The sequence below is a fragment of the Neoarthrinium moseri genome (assembly GCF_022829205.1).
Source record: "Neoarthrinium moseri strain CBS 164.80 chromosome Unknown scaffold57_Wmoseri_CBS_16480, whole genome shotgun sequence".
Lineage (NCBI taxonomy): Eukaryota > Fungi > Ascomycota > Sordariomycetes > Amphisphaeriales > Apiosporaceae > Neoarthrinium > Neoarthrinium moseri.
In genome coordinates this window covers 1-15,991 of record NW_026055171.1, presented here as the reverse complement: position 1 = coordinate 15,991, position 15,991 = coordinate 1, and the positions used below count along the sequence as shown (strand labels likewise).

Here is a 15,991-nt window from a genome sequence, read left to right as displayed (position 1 = left end):
GGAATACAACAAACGGATTGCGTCCATATGTATGGTCAGGTCACGGCGCAAACGCATTCGGGGGTTCATCATTGGCCTAGCACCGCAGTCCGGGTATCCTGGCGGCTCAAGGTGCCCCGTTGCCTCGAACGGCCCATCCGCATTGGCAATGGGCCTCGAGAGGCTTACCCTCGACGCAGAGCATGGGCAGCCCGTTCCGGCTAGACTGTCTGCGGCCCAGCGTACCCCGGGCGAGGTCGCCCAGCAATCTGCTCCAGCGATCTGCTTGACTCCTTGTTCCAGGAGAGTCGCATGGGCGAGAAAGTCAGGCCATTTCCCCTAAGCATGGCCGAACCGTACTGCTAAGATGCCGACCGTCCATTGCATATGGCGATCCTCAGTTGCCATCTTTACCGCAGGGTCGCCTCCTGATTGTCCTGCTTGGGAGCCATTTCAAGTTAGTCTGCCGTCGAGGCAGGCTACTACTATATATGGATATAGCTAGAGCTAGCATCAGATAGTATACATGTATACCCGGCTCAGCCAACGATGCGCACAGCCTTAACTAGCAGAACTCGCAGCACTATTATTCGCCTGCTGGGCTCTGCACTCCTGAACGCTGAACCCAGGAACCCCATCTCGACCTTGTGTGGGTTCGTTCGCCATGTAGAGTTTGCTCCCGCCCAACCTGTACCAACTCTTCGGGGCAGGCTCAAATTGAACAAGGATAGTCGAGGCGAAAGGACCGGGTATGGAGTCGCTTCTGGCGTAACCTGAAATGCTCGAGATTGGCCTACGAGTGCAATATCTATGTTACAAGCTCATCTGTTCCTCGGCTCCCCGACGCCTTGGCTGACGAAGTTGCAGTCTCTTACACAGCAGGACCCTGGGTGCTATGAAATTGGCTTCATATCAGTGCAAGTTGGCTCTCCACGCCTTTGATACACGGGCTTGACGAGGTAGATCCTGCGGCTGCGGTTGCATTTTTTTCACCAGCGCCGCAAACGCCTTCAGTATAGTCTCGTTCGCGGGGTTTCATGCAGCCATCGTTCTCTTTCATTCCATATTTGGGTAGTCCAAGACACGCAAAGATCTGCCAAGGGCATGGAAGCCGCCAAAGAACATTCTTCGTAGCGTTGGAAAAGAAAAAGGGGGTTTTCGCCCCGTCACGACCGTTACCCACTTCAGTCCATTTCCCAAGCCAACCCCGCCATGCAGGTGTAGCGCAGGGATTCTGTGACAGGATCCGCATATTGGAAACATCACACAAACGTCTGTTCTCGTGTTTCGACGCCGGCGATCCGCTCTGCGCGGGCCGCTCAGGTGACGGTCCTTGAGACAACCAGTCACCAGCAGCGCCTCTCGAGATCCCCGGTTGCCCAGGGTTCCGTCGAGGTGTTCTGTTCCCGACGTTAAGCCTCTGGTGACGTCGCTGTCGCAAAACTCGCCGCAGAACGAGTCGCATGCGACGGGTCGGCGGCCTCTTCATAGTCGGCTACCTAACTTATAACAAGGCTGAGTTCCGAGGCTGAATTATTCCAAATTCGTGCATCTTCGTGGAATCCATGAGTAAACAATCTGCTTGTCGTGGCGCACGTGCGATTGTACACAGACGCACGCGTCTGGCTAGACCGCAGATCCGCGTCCGGTTACAAGCCAATGTCCACCTGTCAAGTCTTGGGGCTATCGTAAATCCTCGACTTACTTCACGCCGAGCCCTGGGCGTTTGGAGCGATCGTCATTGGCAAGCACCACTGTATTGGATAGCTGCAGGCGAGGTGCATCTAAGAATACGAGCTGGGATGAAACTCTACAGAACCCTGGCTGATCTTGCGCTATCTACCCCCATTTTTGGTATCCGAAAGGTTCGTCTGCGTGGTCCATACATGTAGTATTCTCTCTTATTCTATGCCTCGAGAAATTTCTTGGTCTACTCGCGGGTAGGGAGCTCAACCTCCTGGCCCGAAAACACAGGCAGCTCGGCTTCAATGTCCTTCCACGACTTGCTGCCGTCTACCATGGCCTGAATGGCCTCGATGATCTTGTCCTCATCCGCACGGACCTGCTTCGTCGAGTCACGATCTCTGAGGGTAATGGTCTGGTCCTTGACGGTCTGGAAGTCGATGGTGATACCAAGCGGTGTGCCAAGTTCGTCATTGCGGCTGTAGCGCTTGCCAATGGTTGCCGACGAGTCGTCAATGCGGCTCGAGATACCCATCTTGCGAAGCTTCTGGGAAAGCTTGCGGCAGAACGGTCTGAACTCCTCGTTGCTGGACAGAGGCACGATCAGAACCTTTGTCGGCGACACGGTAGGAGGGAAGGATAGGACCTGCTGATGTGTTAATCGCCATGCATATGTTGTTCGATCAGTAGATACTTACACCGCGGGCCTCGTCGCCGCCCTCGCTCGCTCGTGACCAGTAGCAGTGCTCCATCAGAGCGTAGAGAATGCGGCCAATACCGAATGACGGCTCAATGACGTTGGGGGTGAATTCTCTCACGTTCTCGGTTCTCTTGCGCTTGGCAACAGTAATGAGCTCTTTCGGCACAGTGACCTCGCCGTTGCCTACACCTTCAACCTTGACCGTGATGGAATCGGCAGACTCCAGGGTCTTGGACAGTTCTTCCCTGTCGCACTGCGTCGTAGCCAACAGAGCAGCCTCGACTGCCTTGCCGTCCTTCTTGAAGTGAGGGCCAAACTTCTTCTTGTCCAACTCGACCTGGTACTCTTCGATCGTGATAGGTTCCGGGAGGCGCTCACGTACGATAAGCGGAGCGCCCGTCTTGGCGGCGTGCACACTCAGATCGTAGGCAGAACGGTCAGCACAGCCGACACACTCAACCCAGCCGTAGGAGGTGAACAGCTCGGCGTCCCAGCAGTCCGCGGCGTAGTGAGCCATCTCGTTTGCCATGTGTTGACGGAAGCGGATCTTGGACTGGTCGACACCGATCTTCTTGAGGAACAGATGAATCCGGGCGAGGAAGTAGCCGAGGGTCTCGTTGTCGACAGTGCCGTTGGCGACAGCCTTGCCAATGGATACCTTCTCGACGTGCGTCTTGCCAGACAGCTGGGTTTCCCTGTTGAGCAGGACGAGCTCGACATCCTTGACCTCCTCGAATCGAGGGTGCTTCTTGCCGCCCTGCGGGTCGACAAAGTGCTCAATCTCGGCCATCAAGAACTCTCGCACTCGGAGGAGGCCAGCACGCGGGGAGATCTCGTTTCTGTAGGAGCGGCCAATGGAGGCAGAGGCAAAGGGCATCTGCTGCTGGTTGTACTCGAGCAACTTGGCAAAGTTCAAGAACTGGCCCTGTGCGGTCTCCGGTCTGAGGTAGCCGGGCGTGTTGCTGCTGGGACCAATGGCGGTCTGGAACATGAGGTTGAAGGCGACGGGGGGCGAGGGCTGGACGCCGGTGGCGGCGTTCTTGAGGTCGTACTTCTTGATCAGCTCGCCGAGCTCCTGGCCGTTGTAGTTGTCGATCTTGGCCAGGATCTCCTCGTACTCCTGCACAACGGCATCGTCGAGCTTGACAGCCTCGACGGCGCCCTTGCCCTTGCGCTTCTTCTTCTTGGGGTCCTCCTCCTTCTCCTCGATCTTCTGGCCGCGGGCCTCCTTGTCGCCCTTGAGGCGGGTCTCCAGCACCTCCTCGACGAAGTGGTCGGCGCGCAGGATCTCGCCGTTCTTGGGGTCCTTGCACATCCAGTCGGCAAACTTGTCGACGTGGCCACTGGTCTTGAGGACGTCGTGGGGGGTCAGGACGCTGCAGTCGACCTCGAGCATGTCCTCCTCGAGGACGAAGTGCTTGCGCCAGACGTCGATGATGTTGGCCTGCAGACTGCAGCCGGGCGGGCCGTAGTCGTACAGACCGGCGACACCGCCGTAGATCTCGAACGAGGGGGTGTAGAACATGCGCCGGCGCAGCATCGAGTCCAGTGCTGGGCGGTCGAGGGGCTGGCCCTTGAGGGTCGTGGCGGCGGACGTCATCTTGGGGGGCTGCTGCTGCTGCTGGTGCTTGGTCGAGTTGTGGTGGACGACGTAGCGACTGGCGGCGGCAGAGACGTGGAAGGGCCGGCGGGGTGGTTGTGGTGGCAGTGGTGGCAGTGGTGGTAGTGGTGGTGGGTGGTGGTGTAGAGGCTGGAGGAGGGTGGGCGCGAGTGCGAGTCCCGATCGTGGTGCGGTGCCGACGAGTGCTGGCCGAAAATGCTTGTTGTTTACACCACCTGTGAAGGGCCTTTTCAAAATCTGAGGGGCCCTCATTCACCTGGCGGCTCCGAGTATGCGATTAGACAAGGTGAGTCACTCCACTCACAAGAAATCGGCCTAGAAAATGCCCCAATTGAATGGCGGACGCAACCTGCAGCTCGTCCTGTCCGGCAGAGGTGACTCTGGAGGGCTGGAGCGGGCAGGGCGGCCTTTGCGACGCCGGACAAATTGAGTCAGTGGATTTCTGGCAGCTGGAGACGGAACCTGGTCGCGCCGAGAGAAGAGCCCCCAAGACCCCCAAGAGCCCCTCCAACGAGCCCCCGGCCAGACAGGTTACCCCTCCAAACAAAAAAAAGATGGGAGAGAGCACTGTTCCTCTTGGACCCCGCCAAGTGGCACTGGTACCTCTGGCTGGTACCTCTGGCTGCTGCCACTGAGCCGGGGGCCTCCCCTGTCGCGGAACTAGTCCCCTAGCATCCCTGCAGAGAAAAGCAAAGTCAACTTTTTTTTTTTTTCCCTTTGTCGCTGCTGGGTGAGCTCGCGATCTACAATCAGCAGTGTCGCAGCAAAAACGACCTGCGCACTCTACCCAGGAGCACCCTTTCTACACCATCGCCGACTCGCACGCGCCTGGTCGCTCCTGTCGCCAAGATGCCCAAGTCCAGCACCAGTCTTTCCAAAAAGACGGGGAACAAGCTTCACCGCAAGGATCTATACGTCAGGCAGAAGAGGGAAAATGAGAAGGAGAAGAGAGAGGCACGTTTCCGTCGGAAGAAGGAAGAGTCCAGGGACCCGGAGCTGCGGAGGGAGCGCCTCGAGAAGAACAAGCCCCTGACCATCGACCGGAAGCGAGTCTGGGACGACGTCGACGATGACAGCCTCTACTCCAGCGTCAACATGGAGCAGCTGCTGAAGCGCAGGCGCATGGAGCAGGAGGAGGCCGAGGAGCGGCAGGCCGCCATCGCCAACGGTGAAGCCGTCGACGAGGAGGGCGACGCCAGCGGCGACGACAGGGACAGCATGCTGGGCTCCGACGACGACGACGACGAAGAGGGGGACGAGGAGGACAGCAAAGCCGCCGTGCAGGCTCGCGCCCGGCGTGTCATGAGGGACGACAGCGTGGCGCCGTCGACGACGAGCACGAACCTCGACCTGACCCCCGAGGCACTCATCGCCAAGTTCCCCTCCCTCTTCGCAGACGACACTCCCCCCGAGCCCAAGGTCCTGATCACCACCTCGCTCAACTCTACCCTCCACGACGAAGCCCACAAGCTGTGCACCCTGTTCCCCAACAGCGAGTACAAGCCGCGGTCCTCCCACAAATATGGATACAAGTACAGCGTTAGAGAGATCAGCAAGTTTGCCGCCAACCGAGGCTACACGACAGTCATGGTGCTCCGCGAAGATCAGAAGAGGCCTATCGGCCTTGATGTCGTCCATCTCCCTGTTGGACCGACATTCCACTTCAGCATCAGCAACTGGCTGGATGTCAAGAAGATCCCCGGCCATGGCAACCCCACGAATCATTATCCCGAGCTGCTGCTAAACAACTACACGACACCGTTGGGCGTCTTGACCTCGAGGCTATTCCTCAACCTCTTCCCCAAGAACCCGGAGTTCCAGGGAAGACAAGTTGTGACGTTCCACAACCAGAGAGACTACATCTTTGTCCGACGCCATCGCTATGTGTTCCGGGACAAAAAGGCAACAGAGAAGAGCGTGGTCGGTGCCGACGGCAAGGAGCTGAAGGGTGTTGAGAATATCCGGACTGGACTGCAAGAACTCGGTCCGCGGTTTGTGAGTACTGCTCTACTCCCGACTTATCGCGAGACACTGTTGACTGACTTATCTACTAGACCCTGAAGCTTCGACGTATAGACAAGGGCATAGGTCGGGCAGGGAGCGAAGGGGACGATGCCATACAATGGGAGTGGAAGGCAAAGATGGAGAAGCAGAGAACCAGATTCAACCTTTAGAGTATTGCTTCGGCGCTCAAGACAGGACGGTATACCCCGGAGAACGAATGTACAAGTCTCAACCATGGCATACGTGCTGTTCCTGCTTTCACCTCGTTGCCTGAACATGTGACAGAGAAGCTTAACGGTTGCTACGGCCTAGAGAACTCGTAACATCGTAACACAGCCCGCCATCATCCGTCATCAGTGTCAGTCAACAGTTCGCGTGGATGCTACCAAGGCAGAAATGCAGCAGGAGTGGAGTCGCTGGAGACTCGGCCGGGATACATGCATTGATAACGCCCTGAGCTATTATATCAACACTGCCTCACTGCCTCTCCCAACTGAGTTCGCTGCATCATGTAACTTGTCGCCCATGGGTAAACGATTATACCAGCGTATTTGTAAACTGGTCCGGGTGTTCAGTGTTCCACTGCGCACCCAGTTCTAACAAATGGGGAAAAGCCAATGAACTGGCAGTGGAGGCTCTGTGCGCTCGAGCGCATCCAATGCCAGTGAGTTACCCCAGGCCCAGGGCCCATGCTCTCCCGAGGAGCCTCCCCCTTTCCTTGATTTAGGCAAGTGTAACCCGAAATCCTGGCACAGGGCGACGAAGCACTGATGTCAATTCTCCAGCGCATCTGGATACTCTCGTGCCCTCGAACCTTGCTTCTCACACAGATATACTGGTGCCAATGCTATGCATACAACTGCAACCCCTCGCGGGGAGGACTGCAGAGGAAATAACGGGCCGTGTTAAAACCCAGAAGAAGAGGAGTGCCACTTGACCAAGACCAGCGGGAAAATCTCACGGCCACATCCTAGGCTCGAGGTCGCTCCCCGAGTCCCCGACCGGTCCAAAATGGAATGGGACGGGAAAGCTCTTCGACCTAGGCGCCCGCCGCGGCGCCTGCGTCGCGGCTGGGTCCATGGATGATGCTACTCAGAGTTGCCTCCCTCTCCGTGATTCAATGCGAAACCCTGAGCTCATCGCTTTTGGGGGCTGAATCTTCCCCGTTTGCGCGTGACTGACTCGAGGGGCTACCTTGGGGCTTTTGACTTGAGGCGGCTTTGTTCTTCGACGCGTGTATCATCCAACCAACATATACCAACAATCCCACTCGTTGCTTTTTCCCCAGGCAGCTCGTTCGCTGGATCTCAAACCCCCATCTTTTCTCTCTGTCTCTCTCTCTCTCTTTCCAGCTCGCTCTCGTTCAGGTCTGCTGGATGCCGCCACCGTGAAGGATACAAGACTCGTATTATAGGGGGTGGTCAATCACCTGCCGCTCGTTTTCCCCAGAGGCCACGCGACATTCGTGTCGTCTGGGCTTCGCCCCTCCCTGGTCGACTTCTAGATCGCTGCTGCTCTCAGGAGACAGGGGGAAAGTAAGCAGCCGCGACTGTGGGCACGGTGGGTTACAATCGGGGCTGTGTAAGTACACGGCAAGGACAGCAGCTTCATTAAAGACGAACGACACTCGGGACGTGATCGCCAGTTCTCGACCATCGGGACAACGGAACCATCTTCAAACGTCTTGAAATACTACTCAAGCCCGCCGCCAAGCCTACGTTGGCGCTACTTGAAAGTCGGCTTGCTACATATACATTCACATATATATAATTACCACGCCCGACTGCTGGCCCGGTATTTTCCCTGCTCACCACATCTGACAAGATGGCTTCTTCAGGGGATATTCCTTTGGGGAATACCAAATTGAGCCGGGCCGAGTGTCGAGCGGCAGTACAATCTCTTCTCAAAGGCTCGCCCACGACCAATGGAAGCCATGGGGTCGACGCAGAACATGGGAAGCGACTGGACTTGCTGAACGTCATCCTACACAGGCATACACAATTTGTGTACATGGCAGAGGGCCGGGCCAATGTTGTTTTCAAGCTGATAGAGCCAGAGATCGGGGTTGGGGAAGAATATGAAGGTCAGCACGTCCTCGCAGGTCTACTCCTACGGGTTCCGAAGATAGTCAAGGGCACCGAGCCTCACAGCTACGAGGAACTGCAACGCTATCGGGAGCGGCTCGTCGAGCCCAAGGTCGGCGCTCAGCATCTCGTCCCCCAGCTTCTCGTTAAGCTCGAGCCTCGCATCACACAGCAGATGAACCTGGAGCGGGACCGCAACTCGCAGCGAGATACTGCAAGCACCCTCGCCGAGGGCCACGCCATGCTGATAGAGGACATGAGCACGCCCCCGTGGCGGAACGCCATCGGACTCGAGTTCAAGCCCAAGTGGTTGGCGCAGTCCCCCATCGCACCAGCCGACGCAACACGCTGCCGGACCTGTGCCCGAGAGGGGTTCCGCAACAGCGAGAAGCGCGCCGAGGGCAAGAAGACGAGCCCTCCGGTCTGCCCGCTGGGTCTCGTGCACGGCAATCCGGCCGTCGTGCTCGAGACCATCCGCCACCTGACCCCGGGGTGGGCGGAGGCGGACCGCAAGCGGCTCGAGCAGGCGTTTCAGAAGACGCAGATCTTCCAGAAGCTGCGGACGCTGCAGGTCCGCGGGGACCCGGGCGACACCATGTTCACCAACCCGCAGGACGAGGACTTTGGCCTCGCCATGACGCTGAGGGACTGCACCTGCTTCGTCCGCATGCCCAAGGACGCCGGCGGCCCGGGCGAGACCGAGATCAGGCTCGCCGACGTCGACAGGAAGAACTGGGAGTCCAAGGCCGAGTACTGGCAGAACTCGCACACGAACCTGGTGGAGAAGGGCTTCTACCACGGAAGGGAGGAGCCTCGCATGGAGACGCACTGCCTGCTCCTGAAGCCGGAGTAGGTTGATGCGAAGAGGCTGGGAAGCTAGCGATTGAGGTTCCCGCGATGGGGACAGGTAATGGTGGTGATAGGACTTTGACGAATGAGGTTAATCGAGGCAGGATTAGGGGTTGCACGACAGCATGTGTTTTTAGACATGTGTGTGTACCAGTAATACTATCGGAAGGTGTATAGGCAGAGGCACCTGGCAACGACAGGCATGAGGGTATGAACAGCACCCGCAAGTAATGTTTTTTAGACGAGTGTCACTTGCAAAGAGGACTGATCGCAAGATCATTCTGTAATGAGACGTCGTTGAGATTTCACGGGACCGACCGAAGCGCGATCTTTGAATGATGTGACAATCATGTGAAATAAGACTGGAAAATATTGTTGCGTCTGGCTTATAAGAGGTTATCTAAACTACTCCCCGGGTTGTATCGCAACATATATACGCATCTATATAGATACCATCGTGGCCGGACTTATGATGGTGGTAGGTGAATTAGACAATATGTAGCATAGTAACGTGCTCAGACTCGTCGTAACGACCTGGCGGACAAAGGGGGATTGACATACCTCAAGGGCCCCGAATGAGAATTACGATGGGATCTCATCTGACAACCGCAAGTTGCACAAGCAATGGAAAGGAAGGCTGCATGCACATGTTGGTTCGGAACATACCAGCGGTTTTCCCCTCAGGAGCATGTGGCTTGGCGATAGCGCCGCACGCACCGTTGGATGGTCATGCGACACAAACACGACACCGGCGAGGCGGACATGTGCAAGTTGAGCTAACAGTAGCTAAGGAGCAGCAGCATAAGGAGACATCACACCACGCAATGGGATGACTGCACTAGACGCACCAATGAAGAGCTGAGCGATTGCGAATGCTGTGCCGGCAATGCACGCGAGAAGGATTCAGAACACTGCTTACGATCTCGGTTCGTGCGGGCATTCGCTGCCATCATCATCGACATGGACGTGGGCCGATGGGCCGAACCCCGCGGAATACCAAGGGAGCGGTCGCACGGTATAGCATCACAGCCTGGAGCCGGGTCGGACAAAGTCGGGGCCAGGACGACACGATAGGCTGGGGGCCCTTCGCTGCTCGCGTGAGCGGACGCCTGTGACAGCATCATCCGCGCCGCATCAGAGCGGGCAGAGGGGACCGGCGACGAGCACTAGCCGTTTCCAGCGAGCGCGTCGTCCATTGTCCCCACCTGCCCAAGTGTTTCGCAGCTTTTCGCTCCACCCGCCTGCAGCGGGCACAGCGGACAGTGTGGAAGCTGCGAAAAAAAAAAATTCTGGTTAGCTTGCGCGCGACGCTGCTGCGCCAGTCCTCGGGCTAAAAGCGACCCCCGAAAATCCCCAGGGGAGTCGGGGGAGATTTGCATCAAAGCACCCATAGCACCCCCCCTGGGCCACCCAGAAGCCCAGAAGCCCAGAAGCCCAGAGAGCATCCGCTGCGCATAGCGTCATATTTTCCGCACAACCACCACCTCCAAACTCTCTCGCCCTTCCCTAGCACACACCCTAAGCTACCATCCAAACAAAACATCGCCCTCTCTCTTCCAACGCCGCAGAGCTTCAACGCCATCTGCCTGCCATTTCGCCATCACATTAATACCTCGACATCAATCTAGTGCTGCCGGCGACACACGACTGCAGCTTCGCACTCGATCGCGCGACTCCCGGGAGCTGTTCTGACTCAAGGGGTCCGAGGGACGAGAGGGAAAAAAAAGTAGCAGAAAGCTCCCGTGCTCCGGATCACCCCTACTTTCGACCCGCGACAACACCATCCAGTTCAACCCACGTCTACGATGCGACTATAAGACGACAGGCCGGTTTCCAACCCCTCCCGAAAAACAACAACCACAGAAGCCATGGCCTTCAACTTCAACTGGTCGCCGCTGGCGGCCGACGAGGAGTTCTACCAGCGGGCCCGCGACCTGCTGACCACGGCCCTCAACAAGAACCCGAAGCCGCCCATCATCGTCGACGACATCTTGGTCACCGAGCTCAACCTGGGCTCCGTCCCGCCCGAGCTCGAGATCCTCGAGATAGGCGACCTCGCCGAGGACCGCTTCCGCGGCATCTTCAAGATGTGCTACTCCGGCGACGCCTATCTGACGCTCAAGACAAGGGTACAGGTATGTGGTGGTCATTTCTTCTTGTTTACAGTACTATCCACACTCTACACTGCGGTGTTTCTACCTCTTTGCTTTGACTCCTGGGGCCGCTCCACGACGAGAGCTCGTCTATTATGGATGGCCAAGGTTTGTTCTTTTCCGATCGGCCAATTTCTCCCCCAGATTATCTCGGGAAGAAGTGGGCTCCTGATTTTCAGGGTCGGGGAGTATATCGAGCTTATCGCCAGAGCGAGTGCTCCTCCCCCATTCCAACCCAACCCTGGTGCAGCCTCAATTGCTGCTACCATTTCCATCGCCAGCTCTCCTTCAAGCTCCTTTCCGCGGAGCTTTGTTTGGATCTGCATCGCGAATGTTTGCTGTTTTTCGTGTTCTGCCGCGGTTGTGGACCGTCGCATGAACATGGAAATTGTACCGCAGGGGTTCGCGCTTTTCTCCAATACCTCGTGCAGCTTCACCCAGGCGCTCGTGCCTCCATAACAGCGACTAATATAGAGACATCCAGGCAAACCCCCTGAACACCTACTTGTCGGCTAAGCCGTCCTTCACGTCGCCGCAACCGCTTGCCGCCGCCGCGGGGTTGACGATACCTCTGTCTATCACCCTGTCCGAGATCAAGCTATCTGCTTTTGTAATATTAGTCTTCTCCAAGCAGAAGGGCCTCACCCTGGTCTTTCGAAATGACCCGCTCGAGTCTATCAAGGTCTCCTCGACCTTTGACTCCATCCAGTTCGTCCGGGATTACTTACAACGGACCATCGAGGGCCAACTACGGAACCTGATGATGGACGAGCTCCCCGCCATCATCCACAAGCTGTCGTTGCGACTCTGGTGTCCCGATCAGCTGCCGAAGGACGAGGCCGACGTACCAAAGGAGAGCTCGGACGACGAGGTCGCTGTCGACCCCTTCGCCGCCCAGCCCGTGGATGCTGTCGATTCACGCGGTCACGTGCTTGATGCGAATGAGTTGGCATCATTATCTCTTGAAGGCGGCTCGGAAGTGCATTCGCTCTTTTCTCAGAAGAACCTCCTGAGACTGGCAGCCCTCAACGACTCGCATCGGACGCTGTCGCTATTCACCCCTGGCATCCAAAATGTCATGGTTCGGGCCTGGCTTGGACCGAACGAACGTGGTGATGCCGGCAGATCGACACCGCTGGCCGCACCGAGTCTTATGCGCACGCAATCTGTCGAGGGAACCTCCACGACGTATACTTTCACAGAAGCTGCAAGCATGGACAATGGATCGATATCATCAAGACCGTCCTTGGTCAGTCTGAACTCCGCTACGACCGGTCTGGCTTTGGGCGCGGGTCGCCATCCTCGCATGTCTCGCAAGAAGAAGACGCGGGTTGTCAACCTTCGTCGCTCAAAGACCGGGACGGCCAGCGAGACGACCAGCGAGATGGGCGAATCCATGTCCGATACAACCTCGGTTGCAGGACCGAGCTCAGAACCGGTCATGTCTGTCTCGATCCCCGAGGAGACGGAACACGAGATCACACAGCACCAAGTCACGTCTCCGCGCTCAGTCCGCTTCAGAAATGGGGACGAGAAGGCTCTCCCCGCGCGCAGCCCCCTGAGCATGGATATCTACCAAGAACAGGCTGCATCGCCTGAAGTTCCGGTGGCTGCGGCAGAGAAGGACGAGAGGTATACATCAGCCCAGCAGGAGAAGGCTGCGGAAGCTGCTGCGATCTCCTCTAGGAGTTCTTCCAGAAGCCCCTTCAACCTCGACCGAAAGCGAAACAATGGATCCGACACTTCCTCCGTAATTCTGGAGCAAGCTTGGATCTCAAAGATGGCGGGCGAGATTGCCCGCCGCGTGTACGATGAGAAGCAACGCAACTCGAATTTCTGGGCGGATCGGGACGACATCCCGCCGCCCGCCTACGAGGCCACGCAATAAATGTACCAAAACCAGTAACAACATACACAACCCCCCACCACTCACTTCCATGTTGAAGATTATTTCCTTTGTTCATTTGTACGACACGGCATGGCGTTGCGAAGCGGGCTGTTTTTGGTCCGGATCGGTGATACTCCAATGTGTAATGTGTATTGTGAGATCACAAGCACGGCGTTCAAGGCGTGGGACACGCTGAAAAGGGTATTTGCTTTATTTTTGGGCATTGTTTTCAGGGGCAAGACGGCCCCTCGGTAAAGCCGATCCGGATGTTCTTGTTGGATTTTTGGATTACTGGAACCAGACTGATTCCGCCAATCGCTCTTTGGGAAGTCTAGAGAATCTCCTTTGTCTGCCGGATCTGCTCTCCTCTAGAGATAGAGCCGAAGCGTGGTTGTATTAAAAAGGGAGAAGGGGCGGGAGGAGCCGGGACGGAAAGAGAAGAGAAGACGAAAGCCTTTCCACGAGACCAACGGGAGGCGTGAGGAATATCCAGCGAATTCACTTGTCTGTTTGTTTGGTTCTTGTCACCAACACAGGATGACCATCCCGAGTGGTTTCTGGAGACCACTTCCGCGAGGTGGCATTCTCCGCTCGAGGCAGGAAGACCTTAGAGAGAATCTCTCCCATCTTGACACAAACAAATTACTATCACAGTATAAATACAATACAATACATTTGAATGATATGTATCGATACTTAAAGAGTCTTTTCTTGTGAACGTGATGTTAAGCGCAGTGGGTGGTAGAGGTGTACAAGACAATAGACAGGGAGTATACGCAATAGTGATGAGGTGATCATACAAATGGCTCTGGGAGTCTTCGGACCATAGAATATAGTAGTCAGTCGGACAGACCAATCGGGAAACGAGGCTTAGTTAGCCATTCGACCTCCTTTGCGTGGGCTAAAATTGCAGTGAAGGGTGCCGGTGCCGAGAAAGCTCAGTTATGGCCCCAGCTATTCTTCGGGCCCCGGCACGCAGAGAGCTGCTCATCCTCGGCTCTCCGGCAACACGAAATAAACGTAGGGGATCTCGGTCGCTAGAGAAAGCTCTATAAATGAGGGTTATAACTGTCATCACAGGCTTCCTACTGCGCCTGGGTTTTTTAATGCTTAGTCGGGATGGTTTATAAACAACATCTCCCTCCTCATCATTCCTTAACAGAGCCTAACCCTAACTTTAAATTAACCCTAACCCTAACCTTTAAAAGGGAGAAAAGGGAAGGGGGGGGGGGGGGGGGGGGGGTGTTTAAAAATATTTATTACGGTATTATAAAAAGGATCGAGGCTGTGTTATAAATCTTATAATATTACAACACTATAAAGTAGTCTTTCGGGTTTCGTACTCACTTGTAGATTTGGCCAGGCTCATAGAGCATCGGCGTTGCCGCCCGCCAGCTTGAGAGAGATGGGGTACGTTGTAATGCACAATGAAAGGATTGCCAAGTCATAGAATTCATATAGCCATGACAAGACAATATAAGGAGAACCCAACATTGGGTTTGTCTCTTTTGGAAATCCTAAAATAATAATAACTGTAAAGGACATGTTCCAGCCTTCCAGCCCCGTGGCATTATTAACGGGCCTACAGGAGTTATATCTGAGAACACGTCATTTCACATTGTGCAACGCAGCTCCGTTAGACAAATCTGAATTCAGTCAATTGAGAGAAGCAGCCGTATCTTGGTCAAATCTATCTATGCCATCATAACATCACTTGAAAATGTTGTTGTCACTTGAGAATCTGTTCATTGCAATGCAATGTTTGCAAGAGTGGTCCAGTGAGTGCAAATTTATTCGTTGGCGCGAAGAGCAAAGCGAAGTATATACAAAATCACCGACGCGGACTGCATTTGCGGGTTGAGTTATCCGCGCCGTTTTTGGCCTTGGCCACCAGGGGGTATCTTTGTGCACTCCCCGTATTTTGTTTCCCGGCTTTCTTCTTCACCTCTCAAGGTCCATCATCCTTCCACGACACTCACATGGCTGTTGCATCATCAGTCCTTGGGGTTTTTGCGCCACACCGCGGTGTCCAAATCCCAACAGTCGGCAGGCGGTGGCTCCATCCAAGTCTGAATCAGAATTCGATACGTTTCGCCCATCATCCCAACAAAGTCCCGCCAACCCGCTTGAATCGGCCCTTCATGTCGCCGACGCCTCTTAGGTCAGACTCACAAGGCGTTTCGAAGTCGATAGGGATGGAATGGTACGATCTCTCTGAAGCGCGCCAGATCCAGTGGGCGCTATGCGACAGCCCGAACGCCAAATGGGGCTGGGCTATTTACCGATGCTCGTATAAACCCGAGCTCGCTGGCATTTGGGAGGGCCTCAAAAGCAGGATTATCGAAGACTCGAGGCGGTTTATCGCTGAGTCGGACGCCCCCGACATTGTCGAAAAGCTCGACTAAGTCCTTGTCGAGGACCCTGCGCTCGAGGACGCTTCGCGAGAGGAGCTGAAACGTAGGTTTAGGACTTGGGCAATCACAGAGAGTCCGACGGAGGAAACGCCCCCGCCGGATGGTCCCAGCCGCTGTGCGCGGTACGCGTATTTTATCCAGGTCGACGAGGAGGCGTTGTCAAGTTTGACAAGTTCGTCGGGTTCTTTAAGTCGCTACGGCTATGTTGATATTGTTCAGGGCTGGAAGGATCCGCTGCCCCCCGAGGAGGCAACGAATGAACTTGGCAGCCCTGTCGATAACGAAGACTGGATACATGTAGAGGCTGGCATGGTGGCACCCTATTTCGATAACGACCTAGACGGCAACGGCGAACGATGGTATGTACATGACAGCCCGCCGCCGGATGGGGTGTGTGACTGGTAGTCGGCTTGATGACATAGGAAATGCAACAGTTTGGCGGCCGCCACGTCTAATATTTGGACTCACGTTCTTCCCGTTATAGTGGAGCACCTGCAACTTCAAATCACAATTCTATCACGCCTCCTGCTTTCTCAAGGAGGACATCTATGTGTAAAAGCAAAAACAGAAACGCATAGGCGACAAGCTCATTCTTCGGCATTCCTTGGAGGTGGGG

General features: G+C 55.8%; 5 protein-coding genes across 5 annotated transcripts; 4 read left to right on the top strand and 1 right to left on the bottom strand.

Moving 5' to 3' along the window:
* Window positions 1–1,909: 1,909 nt before the first annotated feature.
* Window positions 1,910–3,962, bottom strand: JN550_010658 (uncharacterized protein; the record flags this gene model as incomplete). The annotated part of the gene is made up of 2 exons (XM_049308937.1): window positions 1,910–2,308; window positions 2,361–3,962. 2 exons carry the CDS (start codon window positions 3,960–3,962, stop codon window positions 1,910–1,912), a joined length of 2,001 nt encoding a protein of 666 aa, XP_049167314.1.
* Window positions 3,963–4,832: 870 nt separating this feature from the next.
* Window positions 4,833–6,157, top strand: JN550_010657 (uncharacterized protein; the record flags this gene model as incomplete). Its single annotated transcript, XM_049308936.1, has 2 exons — window positions 4,833–5,978; window positions 6,038–6,157. 2 exons carry the CDS (start codon window positions 4,833–4,835, stop codon window positions 6,155–6,157), a joined length of 1,266 nt encoding a protein of 421 aa, XP_049167313.1.
* Window positions 6,158–7,811: 1,654 nt separating this feature from the next.
* Window positions 7,812–8,924, top strand: JN550_010656 (uncharacterized protein; the record flags this gene model as incomplete). The annotated part of the gene is made up of 1 exon (XM_049308935.1): window positions 7,812–8,924. One exon carries the CDS (start codon window positions 7,812–7,814, stop codon window positions 8,922–8,924), a length of 1,113 nt encoding a protein of 370 aa, XP_049167312.1.
* Window positions 8,925–10,788: 1,864 nt separating this feature from the next.
* On the top strand, window positions 10,789–12,961 carry JN550_010655 (uncharacterized protein; the record flags this gene model as incomplete). Its single annotated transcript, XM_049308934.1, has 2 exons — window positions 10,789–11,055; window positions 11,558–12,961. The coding sequence occupies 2 exons, from the start codon at window positions 10,789–10,791 to the stop codon at window positions 12,959–12,961; spliced, it is 1,671 nt and encodes a 556-aa protein (XP_049167311.1).
* Window positions 12,962–15,102: 2,141 nt separating this feature from the next.
* Window positions 15,103–15,366, top strand: JN550_010654 (uncharacterized protein; the record flags this gene model as incomplete). The annotated part of the gene is made up of 1 exon (XM_049308933.1): window positions 15,103–15,366. One exon carries the CDS (start codon window positions 15,103–15,105, stop codon window positions 15,364–15,366), a length of 264 nt encoding a protein of 87 aa, XP_049167310.1.
* Window positions 15,367–15,991: the final 625 nt, after the last annotated feature.